Genomic DNA, 16,371 nt, shown 5'->3' on the forward strand with positions numbered 1-16,371 from the left:
TACTCTGAGTCCTGGGCAGTTAACCTTTATGGGCTGCATCAATGGGTCCCCTAGCCCCCTGGCCTCCAGTTGGGTTGGCCAGTGGGATGTTCCAGCAAGAGAGTGGAGGGGGGAGGAGAGAGAAATCCTTTCCCTCCCTGCCGGTTCCCCTGGATGCACTGCCTCCTCCATATAGCTGCTCACCACTCCAGGTTCCAGTAACCACCGTCTCTTGCCCCTCCAGCCCCAGGTGGTGGCACTGGCTCCCTGTTGTTATAGTCCTTGAGGGACTGGAGGATCCCCTGTTGGTTTTCCTCAACGCTTCCCACAACTTCGTAAACAGCCGCTTTATTAAATTCCTCTCGACTTAGACGATTTGCTCATGTCCTCTGTTTCCTCTGGCGTTCTGGATGATGTGCACACTGCTTCTGGCTAGATGGCAGCTGCCTTTGTTGTACTGTTCCTTCGTTCCTACTTCCCTCCTTTTCTGTTCCACCCAGTCCACCACCCAAATGTTCACCTGTCTGTTGGGGGCTTCATCACTGATTTACAGAATATAATCCTACCACATGCATTTATCGGACGTGTGTTTCTCTTACTTAATGCTACATCACGGGCAATCTGTCTAGTTTAATATGTATAGATCTGAGCCATTCTTTAATAGCTGTAATATGGATATAGAATAATTTATTCATCCATTTTTCTGTTGATAGGCATTCAAGTTTTTACATTTTTCCCCCTGAAAGCATGGTAGCTTATTACTTTAATTTTTATTTTCCTGATGACTGAATTTGAATGAAATTTAATGACCTTTGGTCTGACAACCCACAAAGACTTTTTCTCATAGCAATCCAGCATGCACAGATACAGCGGAACCAAAGTTTCGTGAAACACTACTGTTCGGACTACATGTGGTGCAATGCCATCTTGTCTTTGTCTCTTCCTTCTTTTCTTCCCTCTTTTCCTTTTCTCCCCTCCCCCAAACCCCTTCTTTCTCTCTTTCGAATGTCGTTTGTGAACCATGAAATTGATTTAAGGGCCCACAGAAGGATCACCACTGACCCTGCAAAAGGAATCACTCCGTGGGAAAGCCCAAGATCTACTCTTGCCTTAGCCACCCCTCCCCCATTTCATCCCTTGCATACTCTGTGCCTGGGACATGAACCTGAGTTCAAACCCTTAGCTCTGTGATTGAGTAACTGTGTGACTTTGTGCAAGTCACTCAACCTTTTCAGGTTTCCTCCCCTCAACAATGGAGATAAGAGTGGTACTTCCAGGGCACCCGGGTGGCACAGACGATTAAGTTTCCGACTCTTGGTTTTGGCTCTGGGCTTATGGGATTGAGCCCCAGTCAGGCTGCGTGCTCAGTGCAGAGTCTGCCTAGGACTCTCTCTTCCTCTGCCCCTACGCCCTGCACTGTGTGTGTGTGTGTGTGTGTGTGTGTGTGTGTGTGTGTGTGTACGTTTCTGAAAGAAAGAGAAAGAGAGAAAGAGAAAGAGAGGAAGGAGGGAGGGAAGGAAGGAAGAAAGAGAGAGAGAGGAAGGAAGGAAAGGAAAAGAAAGAAAAGAAAGAGAAAGAAAAAGAAAGAAAGAAAGAAAGAAAGAAAGAAAGAAAGAAAGAAAGAAAGGAAGGAAGAAAGAGAAAGAAAGAAAGAAAAAGAAAGGAAGGAAGGAAAGAAAATAGTACTTCCATCGGGGTGGTTATGATGATACACGTGAGACACTTATCCCCACATCTGTCCCGTTATAATAAAGGGTTTAAATGTTAGCTATTATTATTGTTTGTAAAATGGAGAGGTCTTACTACCTCAAATGAGGGGGCTAGGCCTTGAGTAGTCACCTTCCAAGGCTAAGATCAGTGATTCTATCCTTAAAGGTAGGAGACCAGTTACAGAACAGGAATGTAGCATCAGAAGAAGGGCCCCTGCTTGAGCAGGGGGCTCTTCCAGTTGTTACTCATATATAGTGAGAACTTAATTCTTTGGGTCTTTTATCATCTCTGCTGACCAAGCCTAGAAGCAGTTCAGTCTGTGGGAGACATTTGGAAGGGGCCATTTCTTTGTCGCCAGTTTAAGAAAGAAAGGAACATAGGTATAAAATGATACCAATTTAACTTAACAATGAGAACGTAACTAGATCTCAGAGTCTACAGCACTCTGGTATTCCTAAGCTTGTTATTGTTTCATAAAGAGGATGTAAGATAGCTTGGGAATGTTACCAGCGGGTCTATAATCTCATGTGAAAATATTCAGTGGGAATGGGTTGAGCATGATATTGCATAGTTGATAGAGTACAATCAGTAGTGAAAAGTACAGGATCTCCTGAACCGTGTAAGTGTGCTTAAATGTTTTGTCCGGTAACGCCCGGAGACACTCGGGTCAGAGCCTGCCACACAGGTTGTGTTCTCCAGGAAGCAGGTGGAGTTTAATGTGCAAGAGGTTTATTTGGGAGTGTTCTTGGGATCAATACCTCTGGAAGGGAGAGGAAGGACACAGGAGTAAGCAGAGGACGCAGTTGAGCCAGCCCACAAAGAGCTCTGGAGCTAGAATGGCCTTTCAGAGCTGTCCTGAGATGGGTCACAATGGCTTGGCCTTTGTCCCTGTGGGTTGCTTTAGGAAGGGGGTTGACCTTGGGTAATGTGACTCTTTGCAGCCAAGCCAGCTCTGTAGCCGAGGCAATTCCTGAAGGGGGCTCTCAGCAGCTGGACCACCAAGTCCTTCCTCAAGGGGATCCTGGATGGTACATCCTAGCTCGGCAATCAATTGTTCGTGAAGCTCTTGTTTTTTGTTTTTATTAAAAATAATTAACATACAATATTGTATTAGTTTCAGGTGTATAACATGGTGATTTATACACATTGCAAAATGGTCACCCAATTAGTTACCATCTATCCATCACCATACAATATTATTGACTGTATTCCTTCTGTACATTATATCCCTGTCTTAGTTATTTTATAACTGGAAGATTGTACGTCTTAATTCCCTTCGCCTATTTCGTCCATCCCCCCCTTACCCCCTCCCCTTGGCGATCATCTGTTTGTTCTCTGTAGCTATGAGTCTTTCTGTTTTGTTTGTTTGGTTGGCTTTTTAGATTCTACATGTAAGTGAAGTCATAATTGTACTTGTCTTTTTCTGTCTGATGTATTTTGCTTAGCATAATGCCCTTGAAGTCCCATCTATGATGTTGCAAATGGAAAGATTTCCTTCTTTTTTTATGGCCGAATAATGTTCCGTTGTACATATATACCACAGTTTTTTTAAATCTGTTCATCCACTGATGGACACTTAGACTGTTTCCATATCATGGGTATTTTATTTTATTATTATTTTTAAAAGATTTTTATTTATTTATTTGAGAGAGAGCACGTGCACAAGCAGGGGGAGCGGCAGGCAGAGGGAGAAACAGGCTCCCCACTGAGCAGAGAGCCTGATGTGGGGCTAAATCCCAGGACCTGGAGATCATGACCTGAGCCGAAGGCAGACGCTTAACCAACTGAGCCACCCAGGCGCCCCATGGCTATTTTAAATAATGCTGCAATGAACATAGGGGTACATATGTCTTTTTTAATTCATGTTTTCATTTTCTTCCAATAAATACCTAGAAGTGGAATTGTTGGATCGTAGGGTAGCTCTGTTTTTAGTTTTTGGAGGAACCTCCATACTGTTTTCCACGGTGGCTGCACCAATTTCCATTCCCACCATCAGTGCATTTTCTCCATGTTCTCACCAATACTGTTATTTCTTATCTTTTTTATAAAAGCCATTCTGACAGGTGACAGCTGATATCTCATTGTGATTTGGATTTGCATCTCCCTGATGGTGAGTGATGTCGAGCATCTTTCCATGTACCTGTTGGCCATCTGGGTGTCTTCTTTGGAAAAGTGTTCAGGTCCTCTGCCAATTTTTTTAAATCAGATTGTTTGGTTTTTTGATATTGAGTTTTATGAGTTCTTTATATAATTAGGATGTTAACCCCTTATCAGGTACATCATTTGCAAAAGTCTTCTCCCATTCAGTAGGTTGCATTTTCGCTGATGGTTTCCTTTGCTGTGGCGAAATGTTTTAGTTTGATGCAGTCCCACTTGTTTATGTTTGCTTTTACTGTCCTTGAAGCTTTTGTTGATTGTTCTTGGCATCAACTGGGGGCCTGGCAGTGTGGCACAGCCCCCTCCCCACCCCTGCTCCCCTGTCACTGCCTGATCTTATGCCCATGGCGGGTTGTTGACAGGAGAGCGTTTAATGCTGGAAGAGGCCGGGGAGGAGCCAGACCAGCTCTGTAAGGTCTGTGGGGGCCCAGTTGGACACAGAACACCTCTCACTTAGAGCTCTGGAGATTGCCAGCATTTGGGGAAGTTGTCCTAGCCAAAAAGTCACATGTGGGACTTCAGGATGAGATCCACCAGGCCATGAACGTGACCTAGCCCTGAGTGTGACGTGACGGATTCGAGTTCTGTTGAGAACAAGGGATGGCAGGCTGAGCTCCGGGGTGGAAGCGTGGCCAGGGTGGAGGCCAGGGGTTGGGCAGCTGCGCACTCCCTCTGATGTAGGAGCTGGACAGGCTAGCTCTGGCTGAAGTTCCTGCGATGCCATGAAAAGCTCTCTAGAACTTACCAGTACTGGCCACCACTTGGAAGCTGGATTGCTTTATACTCCTGTGCTGCACATTATCTCTTCCCTAACTGGGATCTTACTGAGGAGTGAAAAGAGACTTCCTGGCTGATGAAAAGTGAGCAGGCCTCAGTACGAGATTTAACACCAGTTCTGTTTGTGTCTGTGATAATGGACAGGACGGATGGTCAGGGTAGGGATTTGGGCCACCTTCCCAGGCTAACCTGCTTACCTGCAGTGTATGGGGTGATCAGGGAGGGGCCAGAAAAGAGGAACAGGACCGGTGGCTTCAGCCAACCAGGGGCTGAGTTGGAGGCTGGTCTGGCACACCAGACATGGGATTGGAAAGGCAGGGCATCTCTCTGAAACAGGGAGCACAGTGATGGGGAATCCTGAAGTTAGCACTATTCAGCAATCAGAGGAAGCCAGTCCACAGGCTTGAACTAAGCCTTTAGCCCTGCCCAGGGGACAGAGCTGGCTAAGTCCCTCTACCAGTGAGGTTCCAGTAGGAAATGTACATACACAGCACACTCAAAGGAGTCAGGGATATGGATTGAATGAAGGGACTGTTGCCAGAGGATTGGATAGGGCTACAGGAACTGGATCAGGGACCAGCAAGAGCGGGAAACCGTCACCATCCGTAGGTCTGAAGAAGCAGAGCAGGCCTGGTGGTAGTGGAGCTCAGTGGCAGAGCTGGGGCGGTGGCAACAAGTAGAGGCGGGTAGCCACTGCCAAACCATGGCCAGGCAGGGAGGGAGCAGGGGCAGGAGAAGTGGAATCAATACCCTGATCTCTTGCTGCGCACCATTGGCTGGACCCACTGAGCCGCCAGGGAACAAGGAAGCTCGGCAAGTGATGCAGTCCGCAGAGCACGGCCTCCCAGGGCAGTGAGCTGGGGAAAGAAGGCAGAAAATGGATCTTCTGGGGGCAAAGAGAGAATGACCCAGCACGGTCTGTTGCCAGAATAAAAACTTGGGCTCAGGCAAACAAACCTCACAGCCAGGGTGTAAGGCCAGGTCCAGACCACGGCCCTCGGTGCTTGGTCCGCTGGATGTCAGGACTGGTCCCCCAGACTCAGGTGGGGCTACCCTACATGTGATGGCTAGGTGGTCTCAGCTCATAAGGCTGGGGGTCCAAGAACAAACTGGTGAAATTTACAAAGAGGACTGTGATCCATAGGTCATCTAGCTTTGATTAGTCCTTTGGTGAGAGATTTCCCTACATGGCTGGGCGCAAACCGACTGTCACCCACCATATGACTCTTGACTGTGGCCTGTAGCCTGAATTCTCAGGAGCTCCCTTGCCTGGGGCTCTGCCTGGCTCCCACAGTGGCCCGTGGTGAGCCACTGGGGCTGTTATTGACCTCCTACTCCATTATGTGACTGTCTACGGCCCCAGCATGTTGCCCTGGCGCTGTCAAGGCCTGGAGACCCCATTTCCATTCTCTTGTGCTTGCTCACAGATGGTGACTATAAAACTGGCAAAATAGGGCCCGCTGTTTAGAGCCTGTCTGGTTAATCTCAGAAGCCACGTTTTAAAAAAATAACACTAAATCGGTTCTCGTATAAACTTTATAACTTGCACTGTGTGACTGGCGTCTTATCTTTTGACATTTCTGAGAAAAATTGGATGTGGCTTCATTTTATGAGCACTGAAACTGCCGGACCATTAGCGATGGGCTCTCCAGCCCTCTCCTGCCACAACAGGATGATATATATGGCCTTGGCCGTGGGGAGGAGGGGGCAGGTCGGGTGCACCCTGGGATACGTCTTTGGATACCCCACTTGTGGAAGATCTTCTTTTGGTATGTAAAGGGTGGGCTCTCCTGTGACATTTTATTGTCCCAATCCTGTGAAAATTAAGTATCCTTCCCAATTTATAGATAGGAAGCTGAGACTCCAGGGCATTCCTAAAGGTGAAGATTATATAGTTAGGGGCTAGTGCCAGCTCTAATAAGTAAGCAGTTATTTCTAGGATTTGAGGTTGAATTTATCAGTCGAAATAAAAGACTGTTAGTCATTCTCGTTAGATTTTAAAAGTAGCTGATAAACACAGACGGATTACGTAACACAAAACAGTGACCTAGTAGGGAACGGTTCTGCCGGAATCCGCTTTGATTCAAAGCACCGGATGATGTCTACTTGAATTGGATGCAGAAGCCTGTCACTAAAGCTCAGCAAAAATTCGTGTCCTCTTGAAAACTGTATTTACCCTGGAAGGCAGTTTCAAGGAAAGGTTTCACCTGTGTTTTAGCTACACTGACACAGAAATGGATAGGAATATAAGCAAATCTCCAGGTTTTTTTTTTTTAATCGATGAGCTTTTCCTTATGGCATCAGAATGCTCTTGATTATCTCAACAAGTATTTGCAAAATTTCTTCCCCAAATTAATTTCCCTTTGATTCATGGAAATGCAATTGCTTTCATAGTTTTGTCAATTGAGTTATTTGTGAGGTCATGTCAACCTTTTAGAAGGCAGTAAATCCAAGAAAACCACAGTTTCGGTTCCGTACACCCTACTGGACTTTTCTACAAATTCATAGATATTTCCTGTAAAGACGTCTTTTTTTTTTTTTTTTTTGAGCAAGGGGAGGGAAATAACAGAGTGAAATCACTAACATGACTCCATCAGCCTTACATTTGGGAGGAATAAAAATAACCTTGTTTCAGTGAAGCGTGGAATTTAATTGGCTCCCGATCTTTTCCCCCTCATGCATCTGGTGGCCAGTACTACAGTAGAAAATTTTAAACTGGAAGGAGACATAATCCAATTAAATTTCCTTTTAAAAATGTCAAAGCAAATAAATCCAGAGCACATGAGCTCACACACAGCTTTGCTATTCTCACTGGGCAGCTGCTGTTTACTGGGTTCCCAGCCAGTGCCATCTTTGCTTCAAGGGTGTATGATTTTACAGATCAGCAGCTACATTTTTTCACCATTGATGAACAAGTAATTTATTGCCAACTTCTTTGACATCGTCGGTAGCTTTAGTCAAAGCCAGCTTGGAAGATACCGTGGGGCCCTCTTGCAGACAATGATTCCCAGCCATTTTGGAGTCACGATTGTGCATCATTGTTGAATTTCACTCTGCATTTCATAGCTCTTCCTCCTTCCAGAAAATATTCCTTAGGAGGAAATTGAATTTGGTTTTGAGATTGGGGCGCCATCTCTTGAGTTATCTGGAAGTCACATTGGAGACTCTGGATCCATCCGTCAGTTTGTCAGGAAGTTGTTTTGTTCCGAGCTGTGCTGTGACTTTCATAGACATTAATGCTGGTAAATACAGAATCACATGGTGTCTTTGTTTGACTTCCTCAAGAAGCCGACATGGGGACAAGGATTCAAGTGTATATTGATTGTGAGGGAGGTGGAGGGAAGACTACGAAGGGAGTGGGGAATGAAGAGTGGAAGGGAAGGGGCTGCCACAGGGCATATTCGCAAACCAGTGACACATTTTGGTGACTGGAGCTTAATGCCTCTGGGAAATTCAGGGATCCAGGGGCCTAGATGTACCTCAGCATTTTCCCACCCAAAGTGCAAGGGGGTTGCACTATTCATCCATCAGCTCCCATCAGTCATGGGTGAGGGCTGCTCCTGACGAGGGAGGAAAAGAATGAATTCCCATGCACTTGTGGCATGTCACAGGGGCAGCCAAAGTGGGCCTCAGAGGCCAAAGAAAAGCTTTCAGGCAGAGGAACGCAGGTTGGACGTGGGGCTGGTGAGCGCCGAAGGGGAAAGGGTGAGGAGATCGGGAGGGGTGCTGGCAGAGCCTGCTATGCTCAGATATTTAAGATGCCAAATATGCACAGTCAGGGGGCTATTCTACAGAAACACCAGCAGGCTCATCATCGTCGAGGTAGGGGGTCGGGGGAAGGCTCGATCAGCTGTTGTGGATGAGCTCTCCTGTTGTAAAATTACCATGCAGTTATTTCCACTTAAAAGGTATGTGCCCTGCTGGGAATACCATCTGACCTGGACTTTTCTTCTCATTTTGTAGTGTAGCATGAATAAAAGGTCAGTGAACACAGAGACTATTTTTATTCACTGCCCAGATTGTCATAAATATTATGTAATGTAGAACATTTGTGGATTTATTAGAACAATTAGGCAGTGGGAGTGTGGGGTTTCTCGTGTCACCAAAGAGCTCTTTATTTTGCAGAGAGATTGCCCATGTGACTCCTTTAGATGAACCCAATTACAGGCAAAACTATGAAGAAGATACTTTTTCCCTCTACTTTATCGTTGCCCCCCCTCCCCTGAGGTTCTTAAATCTTACCTCCTGTTTTCCCACCCTCCTTTGGATTTCAATTTAATTTCTGTTGATCCGTTTAAACTAGCACCTGTGAAAATCTCCCTAAAATTGGGGGTTGGCTACAATTCTGGTACCAATTCCAATGTGCTGGGTTTTTTTCCCACACACCAAACAACTCTCGACACCAGCTAAGGGTCCTACAATTCAACTCAGTTCTGACATGATCAGCATCAGATCCCACAGGGTGTAAGGGCTCAGTCCCACAAGACTGCCCCTCCCCCCCACTTCAGACACCAGTTCATCACCTGTGCTTCTGGTCCACTGGCTATAAATGAGAGGTTCCCATGACCCCCCTCCTTGGGTTCAATGAATTTGCTACAACAGCTCACAGAACTCAGAGAAACATTTTACTTCCTAGATCACTGGTTTATTATAAGAGGATAGAAGTCAGAACAGCCCGGGTGGTAAGAGATGCATAGGGTGAGGTGGGGGGAAAGGGTGGGGAGCTTCCACCCTCTCTGCGCCGGCCACACTCCTCAAATCTCCACAAGTTCCTACCAACCCAGAAGCTCTCCAATCCGTGTCCTTTTGGGTTTTTATGGAGTTTTATTACAAAGGCACGATTGATTAAATCATTGGCCATTGGTGATTGAACTCAACCTCCAGCTCTATCCCTGGAGGTCAGGGGGATGGGACCCAAAGTTCCAACCCTCTTATTACAAGGTCCGTTACCCTAGCAACCAGCCCCCATCCCTAGGTGCTTTTCAAAAATGTCTCATTAACATAAGACACTTTATCCCTCTCATCACCTCAAAAATTTCAAGGGTTTTAGGAGCTCTGTCCCAGAAACAGGGACGAAGACCAAATAACATATCTTATTATGAGTCACAATAGCGTACTGGCAGTATATGGATCCTGGGTTTCTCAACCACTGCAAATTTGCCTGTGGCATATTCTCTCCAGCCCCTCACAATCGATATACACTCGAATCCTTGTCCCCATGTCGGCTTCTTGAGGAAGTCAAACAAAGACACCATGTGATTCTGTATTTACAAGCATTAATAAAATGTCTGTGAAAGTCACAGCACAGCTCGGAACAAAACAACTTCCTGACAAACTGACAGATGGATCCAGAGTCTCCAATGTGACTTCCAGATAACTCAAGAGATGGCGCCCCAATCTCAAAACCAAATTCAATTTCCTCCTAAGGAATATTTTCTGGAAGGAGGAAGAACTATGAAATGCAGAGCGAAATTCAACAATGATGCACAGTCGTGACTCCAAAATGGCTGGGAATCATTGTCTGCAGAGGGCCCCATGGCATCTTCCAATTACTCCAACCTGGATCCTAGAGAATAGTGACAAAGGGAAATCAGATCCAGGGAAGTGGTACTGATTCTAGAGAGAGAGCATAGCGGGACTGGAGCTTCAAGAAAGTATTGTGTGAGCCATGGGGTTTAAAGTGAGTAAGATACAAAGAAATGGACTGTTGTCTTTTCATCTCAAATCATCCTTCATCTCAGACCTCAAGGTATTTACTTGTGTTTCATTTTGTCCAAGTCCAGCTTATTGCTAATAAGTATAACTCCCATCTCCAAATTCTTGAGTTGCCATTATTCCAATGTGAGTCCCTCAGTTTCTTTCTCTTTCATTGTTAGAGGTTAAATCATGATTCCTTGCTCAAAAACAAGAAACCTTTGCTGCCTAATGAAGAAGTTATGAGGGAAGGACCTTCTAGAACTGGCCTGTTTCATAAAAGAATCCATTCTCCAGATAATTTCTTTGCAGTGATATGAGTTGCATAATGTATTTAATTCTTTTTGTATTGAAAATTCTTTTTTTTAAGATTTTTTTTTTTTTGAGAGAGAGAGCACAAGCAGGGAGAGCAGCAGAGGGAGAGGGAGAAGCAGGCTCCCTGCTGAGCAGGGAGCCCAATGTGGGGCTCAAGCCCAGGACCCTGAGATCATGACCTGAGCCGAAGGCAGACGCTTAACAGACTGAGCCACCCAGGCGCCCCAGTATTGAAAATTCTTATTTAAAAAAACAAAACAGGGTGCCTGGGTGGCTGAGATGGTTAAGCGTCTGCCTTCGGCTCAGGTCATGATCCCGGGGTCCTGGGATCGAGTCCCGCATCGGGCTCCCTGCTCCTTGGGAGCCGGCTTCTCCCTCTGCTTCTCTCTCTCTCTCTCCCTGTCTCTCATGAATAAATAAATAAAATCTTTAAAAAAAAAAAAAAAAAACACCGATCCAGGAAGAGTGATTTTGAATGCATATATTTGCATTATACTCCTTTATAACACGATCAAATCTAAAAATACCACTTACGAGCAAAAATTGCTTTAAGTTTTGTAATGAAATTTCTGAGGACGTGTTGAATAGTTGAACGACTGTTGATTAAAGTACATAATTTTGTGTGTGTATATGTATACACACACACACACACACACACACACACAGTGATTTACTCCTTCTTGGTGTAGGATGGACATTTCACTAAGTTCCATGTGGTATAAATACGCCCTAGGAGTGGATTTAGGCTTCATCCATCTGAATGGCCATTTCCTTCTTTACACAGCCAGTTGGTGGTTTGGGCTCAACCTCCAATGTCTGGCAGGAGGCATTCTTTTTTTTTTTTCTTTGAGAGAGCGCATGTGCTTGTACGCGAGCGGGTGAGGGTTGGGGAGGCAGAGGGAGAGAGAATCCTAAGCAGGCTCCAAGCCCAGCGTAGAGCCTCAGGCGGGTCTCCACCTCACAGCCCTGAGATCCTGACCTGAGTGGAAACCAAGAGTCAGACGCTTAACCAACTGAGCCACCCAGGTGCCCCAGGAGGCATTCCTGAGAAAGAAAAGGTGTGTCACTTCAAGAACCACATTGTTTTCTACTCAGCTTTCCTTGTTGAAAATGATAGGTAAGATGTAGCCATGTAGGATGAGAGCCGGCTGCTTCTAGATTGGCCCAGTTTGCTGGGCTTTGGAGGGCAGCTCGGCAGATGAGCAGAGCTCTGGAGCCTCACTGTTCGGATTACAGTCCGGGCTCCTCCCCTTACTGGCAGTTTTCTGGACAAGCAACTTAACCCTTCTATGCCTCAGTTTCCTTTTCTGTAAATAAATAATACCTACCTCGTAGGGTTTTCTGTGATAAAAACTTAAAAAGAGTACCTGTTACGTAGTAAATATCTAATAAATTTATTAGTCATAGTGGTATTGCCATCACTATGAAGCAGTATAAATCCCACAAAAGTCTGCAACCAGTTCACTGTCATCGTAAATCATCTCTTTAATGCCTTAGAGATGCCAGTACTTGGTGTTCTCCTGATTCTGATTCTGTGTCAACATTATTAATTACCATAGTTTTACGTATCACCCGTATTTCAGTGACTTCCACATCTTTGCACAGTAGCTCTGTGCTACACAGAACCCTATTCCCAGGTGTTTACCAGAATCTTCACCTTGATGTCCTATGGGTACCTCAAATTTGAAAATGTCCCAAATTGAACTTAGTTGTCCTCATCTAATCCTTCTTGCCACACTAAAAAAAAAAAAAAAAAAAAAAAGTAAAACTCTTCTGTCTGCTTTCCTTATTTTGCTTATAACGTTGCCTTGGGTTGAGTATTGCACGCCCCCCCGCCCCCTGCTACCCCCCATTCATGTCTACCTGGAATCTCAGAATGTGAACTTATTTGGAAACGGGTCTTTGCGATGTAATTAAAAGCTAAAATGTGAAATGAGGTCACACTGGATTAGGGTGGACTCTAAAGCCAGTAATTGGTGTCCTTATAAGAAGCCATGAGGGCCATATGCAGAAAACAAGGGGCAACCATGGGAAGCTAGGAGGTGGGGCATGGACCAGAGTCTCCCTTAGAGCCTCCAGAAAGAACCAACCTTGCCAGTACCTGGCCTTCTGGCCCCCCATATAGTGACAGAATAAAGTTCTGTGGGTTTAAGCTGCTCAGTTTGTGCTCATTTGTTATGGCGGTCCTAGGAAACTACTATAGATATCATCAATATTACTATACTTAGAAGTCTTAGAACTCTCCTCACCTATATTCATTTACCTGTATTAGTTTATAAGGACACCAGTCATATTGGAGTAGGGACCTCCCCCCACTCCAGCATGACCTCACCGTAACTCATTACATCTGCAGTGACCCAGTTTCCAAATAAGGCCACATGCTGAAATACCAGGGCTTAGGATTTTGACATCTTTTTTTTTTTTAAGATTTTATTTACGTATTTGACTGAGAGAGAGAACACAAGTAGGGGGAGCAGCAGGCAGAGGAAGAGGGAGAAGCAGGCCCCTCACTGAGGAAGGGAGCCCGATGCGGGGCTCGATCCCAGGACCCCAGGATCATGACCTGAGCTGAAGGCAGACACTTAATGACTGAGCCACCCAGGCGCCCCTCACCATCTTTTGAGAGGACACAGTTCAGCCCATAACACTACCCCTTTCTTTTATCACCACTCCAAATCGATCACCTTCCAGGCATTCTATGTTCTACTGCAGCAAAATCTTCCAGATGTAGCTCATCCTCACACCAGCTTCAGCTCCCCTAGCTATGGCACAGCACCCCCCCCCAGAATTATTGCTGTAACCTCCAAAGTGATTTTCCTCCTCCATTTCATTCTTCATACATCCAGTGAGTGAATCTAATTAATTTCTAATCAGGTTTCTCTGGTGGAGACCCACCGGTGTCTTTCCCCATCCACAGCATAAAGTCTAAACTAGCACAGAGAGTGGGAAGTTTGGGCCCATCTTTTCCTTCCAACCCCCTCTCTTGCCACTTCATACTATGTGTCCCAAACCACAACTAGGCTGGCTGGTCACTCATTCTGGAAAAGAAATTCTTAGGTCTGTGGGCCTTTGTTTATGTTGTTCCCTAGGCCCAGGGCACCCTTCTTCACTTCCGTCCCCTGCCAAACTGCTCCTCATCCCATAAGGCCCAGCTAAAACAGTCCTTACACAGGTCGCTTCCACAGTTCCAACACAGAATTACTGAGACTTTCCCTGTGTTTCTGACACCTTAGAATTCTGGATACTAATGTAACACCAGGAAAGATATAGCACCTCTTACGTAAAACAATTAACCTTGACAATAGTAATATAAACAGCCCACAGTGCATGGACTTTCCTGCCCCCTGTTGACATTAATATTGAGCATTGCATGTGTGGGCCTATCTGTGTGTGTCTAGACATACATATATACAAGATTTTTTGAAATCTGACATGTATTTACTACTTATATAATTAAGTTTTGTTGCAACCCACCTCATCAAAATATTCTTTTTTTTTTTTTAAGATTTACTTATTTTAGAGGGGGCGGGAGGGACAGAGGGAGATGGAGAGAGAAGATCTCAGGCAGACTCCATGCTGAGTGTGGAGCCTGATACGGGGCTCCATCTCAAGACTCTCAGCTCATGACTTGAGCTGAAATCAAAAGTCAGACGATTGAGCCACCCATGCGCCCCCAAATATTCTTAAACCTCTCTAGAAGAGTAAAGGTATTTATTTTCTGAAATTAGAAAATACATGTACACAAATATACATGCCATATATTATATATGAGGTATATGTGTGCATATATTAATACATACATATATGAAGTATATGTATAAAGTAGTTTCTCCCCAGGAACATCCTGTGAATGATTCATTGCTCTTTTCATTGTTAGATTAAAGAAACAGTAACCCAAGCAATCAGTGTAGCTAGCAGTTCAGATTTTAATAATTGAGGTCTTAATAAAGCATAAGGGGAGTTCTCACTGTAATAATGCTGCATAACCAACAACCCCCCCCACCCCAAATCTCGGTGGTTCTCAACAATGGACATTTATTTTTCTTAGCCATGGGCCCATAGGTCAGCGGGGCTCGATCCACCCGTGCCATTTTCGGACCAGCAGCATCTCAGGCCCTGTTCTTCTCAGGGCAGTGATGGAGGTACAGCAGGCTAGGCCAAACCACACCAGCCCGTTAGAACCTCTCTTCACGGCACATCTGTCCCAAGCCCATAGCAAAGGGACAGGAAAACAGACTCCATAGGAGGGTCTGCAAAGTCGCATGGCAAAAAGCTTGGGTGTATAATTCCACCAGGGAGAGGGATGAAGACGTGAGCCTGAGAATTCAGTCTACTGCAAAGGCCTTACGATTCGGAGGTAGACCGTAGAAATGTCTGCCTTGAGAATAAGCTATGTGTCAAGAGCTTACATAACAATAAGAAACCATTTGATGTTGCATTGACAAAACTGCACTTTGACATGTGGTCATAATTCTCTCCATCTTTGGTTCTTTTCCTAGAGATGTGAAGATGAGTGGCTCGGGATGCCATCACCTATTCGCGTGAAATACATTAACTACATACGCCTTTTAAAGGATGTGTTCGACTTAGAGGAGTAACCACATGCCATTGATTTCCTGCTCTCATTTTACTAAGTTTATTTCAGTAGATATCATTTCATTAAAAAAAAAATACAAGGTTCATATTGAATTGAAATCCATAGGCCACATTCCTTTTGTCACTTTAGTTTTTCAAAACATCATATTACATTGTTGATGTACCAGCATTATTAAAAATGCCATTTAAAGAAATGTAAAACATTTTTATTACATGTATGATTTATTAATACCAAAGAATCTTATGGTAATTTTCTATCCAGCATAATTTGATTCATTGCAACACAAAAAGAAAATTACTCTTGACAGCTATACATGACAATATAAAATCAAATTATATCTGAGCAATAAGTTGTGATTCTATTAAACATTTTTTGAAATCTTTTTGACACATGTTTATTACTTATATAATTAAATTTTGCAGCAACCCACCTTACCAAAATAATCCTTAAACCTCTCTAGAGTGAATGTATTTATTTTCTGAAATTAGCAAAGCTATGAGGACTCCTGCCCTTGCCCCGCAACACACACACACGCACGCACGCACACACGCACGCACGCACACGCACACACACACACACACACACTTAAAAATTTAGGAGAGAAATTGAAACATTTGCAGTGTTTATTTGCCCTTTTTATATCTAAAGTTAGCTGTTAACTTAGGAATATATGCATGTATGTATAATTATAGTATGACCAAAAATGTTTTCTGTCTAAAATATTTAGGGATGTGAATGCTGGAGATTTTGAGAGATATTTTTTGGTTCACTCTCCACACACACATTACCACCCACCCCAGAGGTTTAAATATTCTAGGACTGTAGCATGTTTCCCTCCTGCTTTTCTCTGGTTCTATTTTGATTTTTCTTCTAGGCCTATACGTTCTGAGTCTCAGCAGAACTTTTGTCATGTAGTGTATATTTGATTAAAACTCATCACCATGGACCTCTGGGAATTCATTGTGAGAAGTTTGTCCCAATCTACTCCAGTCTCCAGTGTTGGATGCTGGGTATCCTAACTCTAGGTACCTGGTGTTGTCAGACACAGTAGAAGTCTATGGAAAAGGGGGGCTTCCACATCTACCTTTTGGGGACTGCTTGGAGGAGGGGAAAAGGAGCTGATGACATGTCAAGGGCCCCTG

The 16,371-nt window shown here is 44.5% G+C and overlaps 1 protein-coding gene across 1 annotated transcript in view; it reads left to right on the plus strand.

The window, feature by feature from the left end:
• EFHC2 (EF-hand domain containing 2) overlaps positions 1-15,650 on the plus strand; it is a 190,849-nt gene extending 175,199 nt beyond the window's left edge. The window contains exon 15 of the mRNA XM_025857715.2: positions 15,132-15,650. Within this exon, the coding sequence (XP_025713500.1) occupies positions 15,132-15,230 (99 nt within the window). The 3' untranslated portion in view covers positions 15,231-15,650. The remainder of the gene's footprint in view (positions 1-15,131) is intronic.
• The last annotated feature ends 721 nt before the right edge of the window (positions 15,651-16,371 follow it).

This window comes from Callorhinus ursinus, unplaced genomic scaffold, assembly GCF_003265705.2.
Source record: "Callorhinus ursinus isolate GAN/ISIS: 27379988/994484 unplaced genomic scaffold, GSC_fseal_2.0 scaffold16, whole genome shotgun sequence".
Classification (NCBI taxonomy): Eukaryota; Metazoa; Chordata; class Mammalia; order Carnivora; family Otariidae; genus Callorhinus; species Callorhinus ursinus.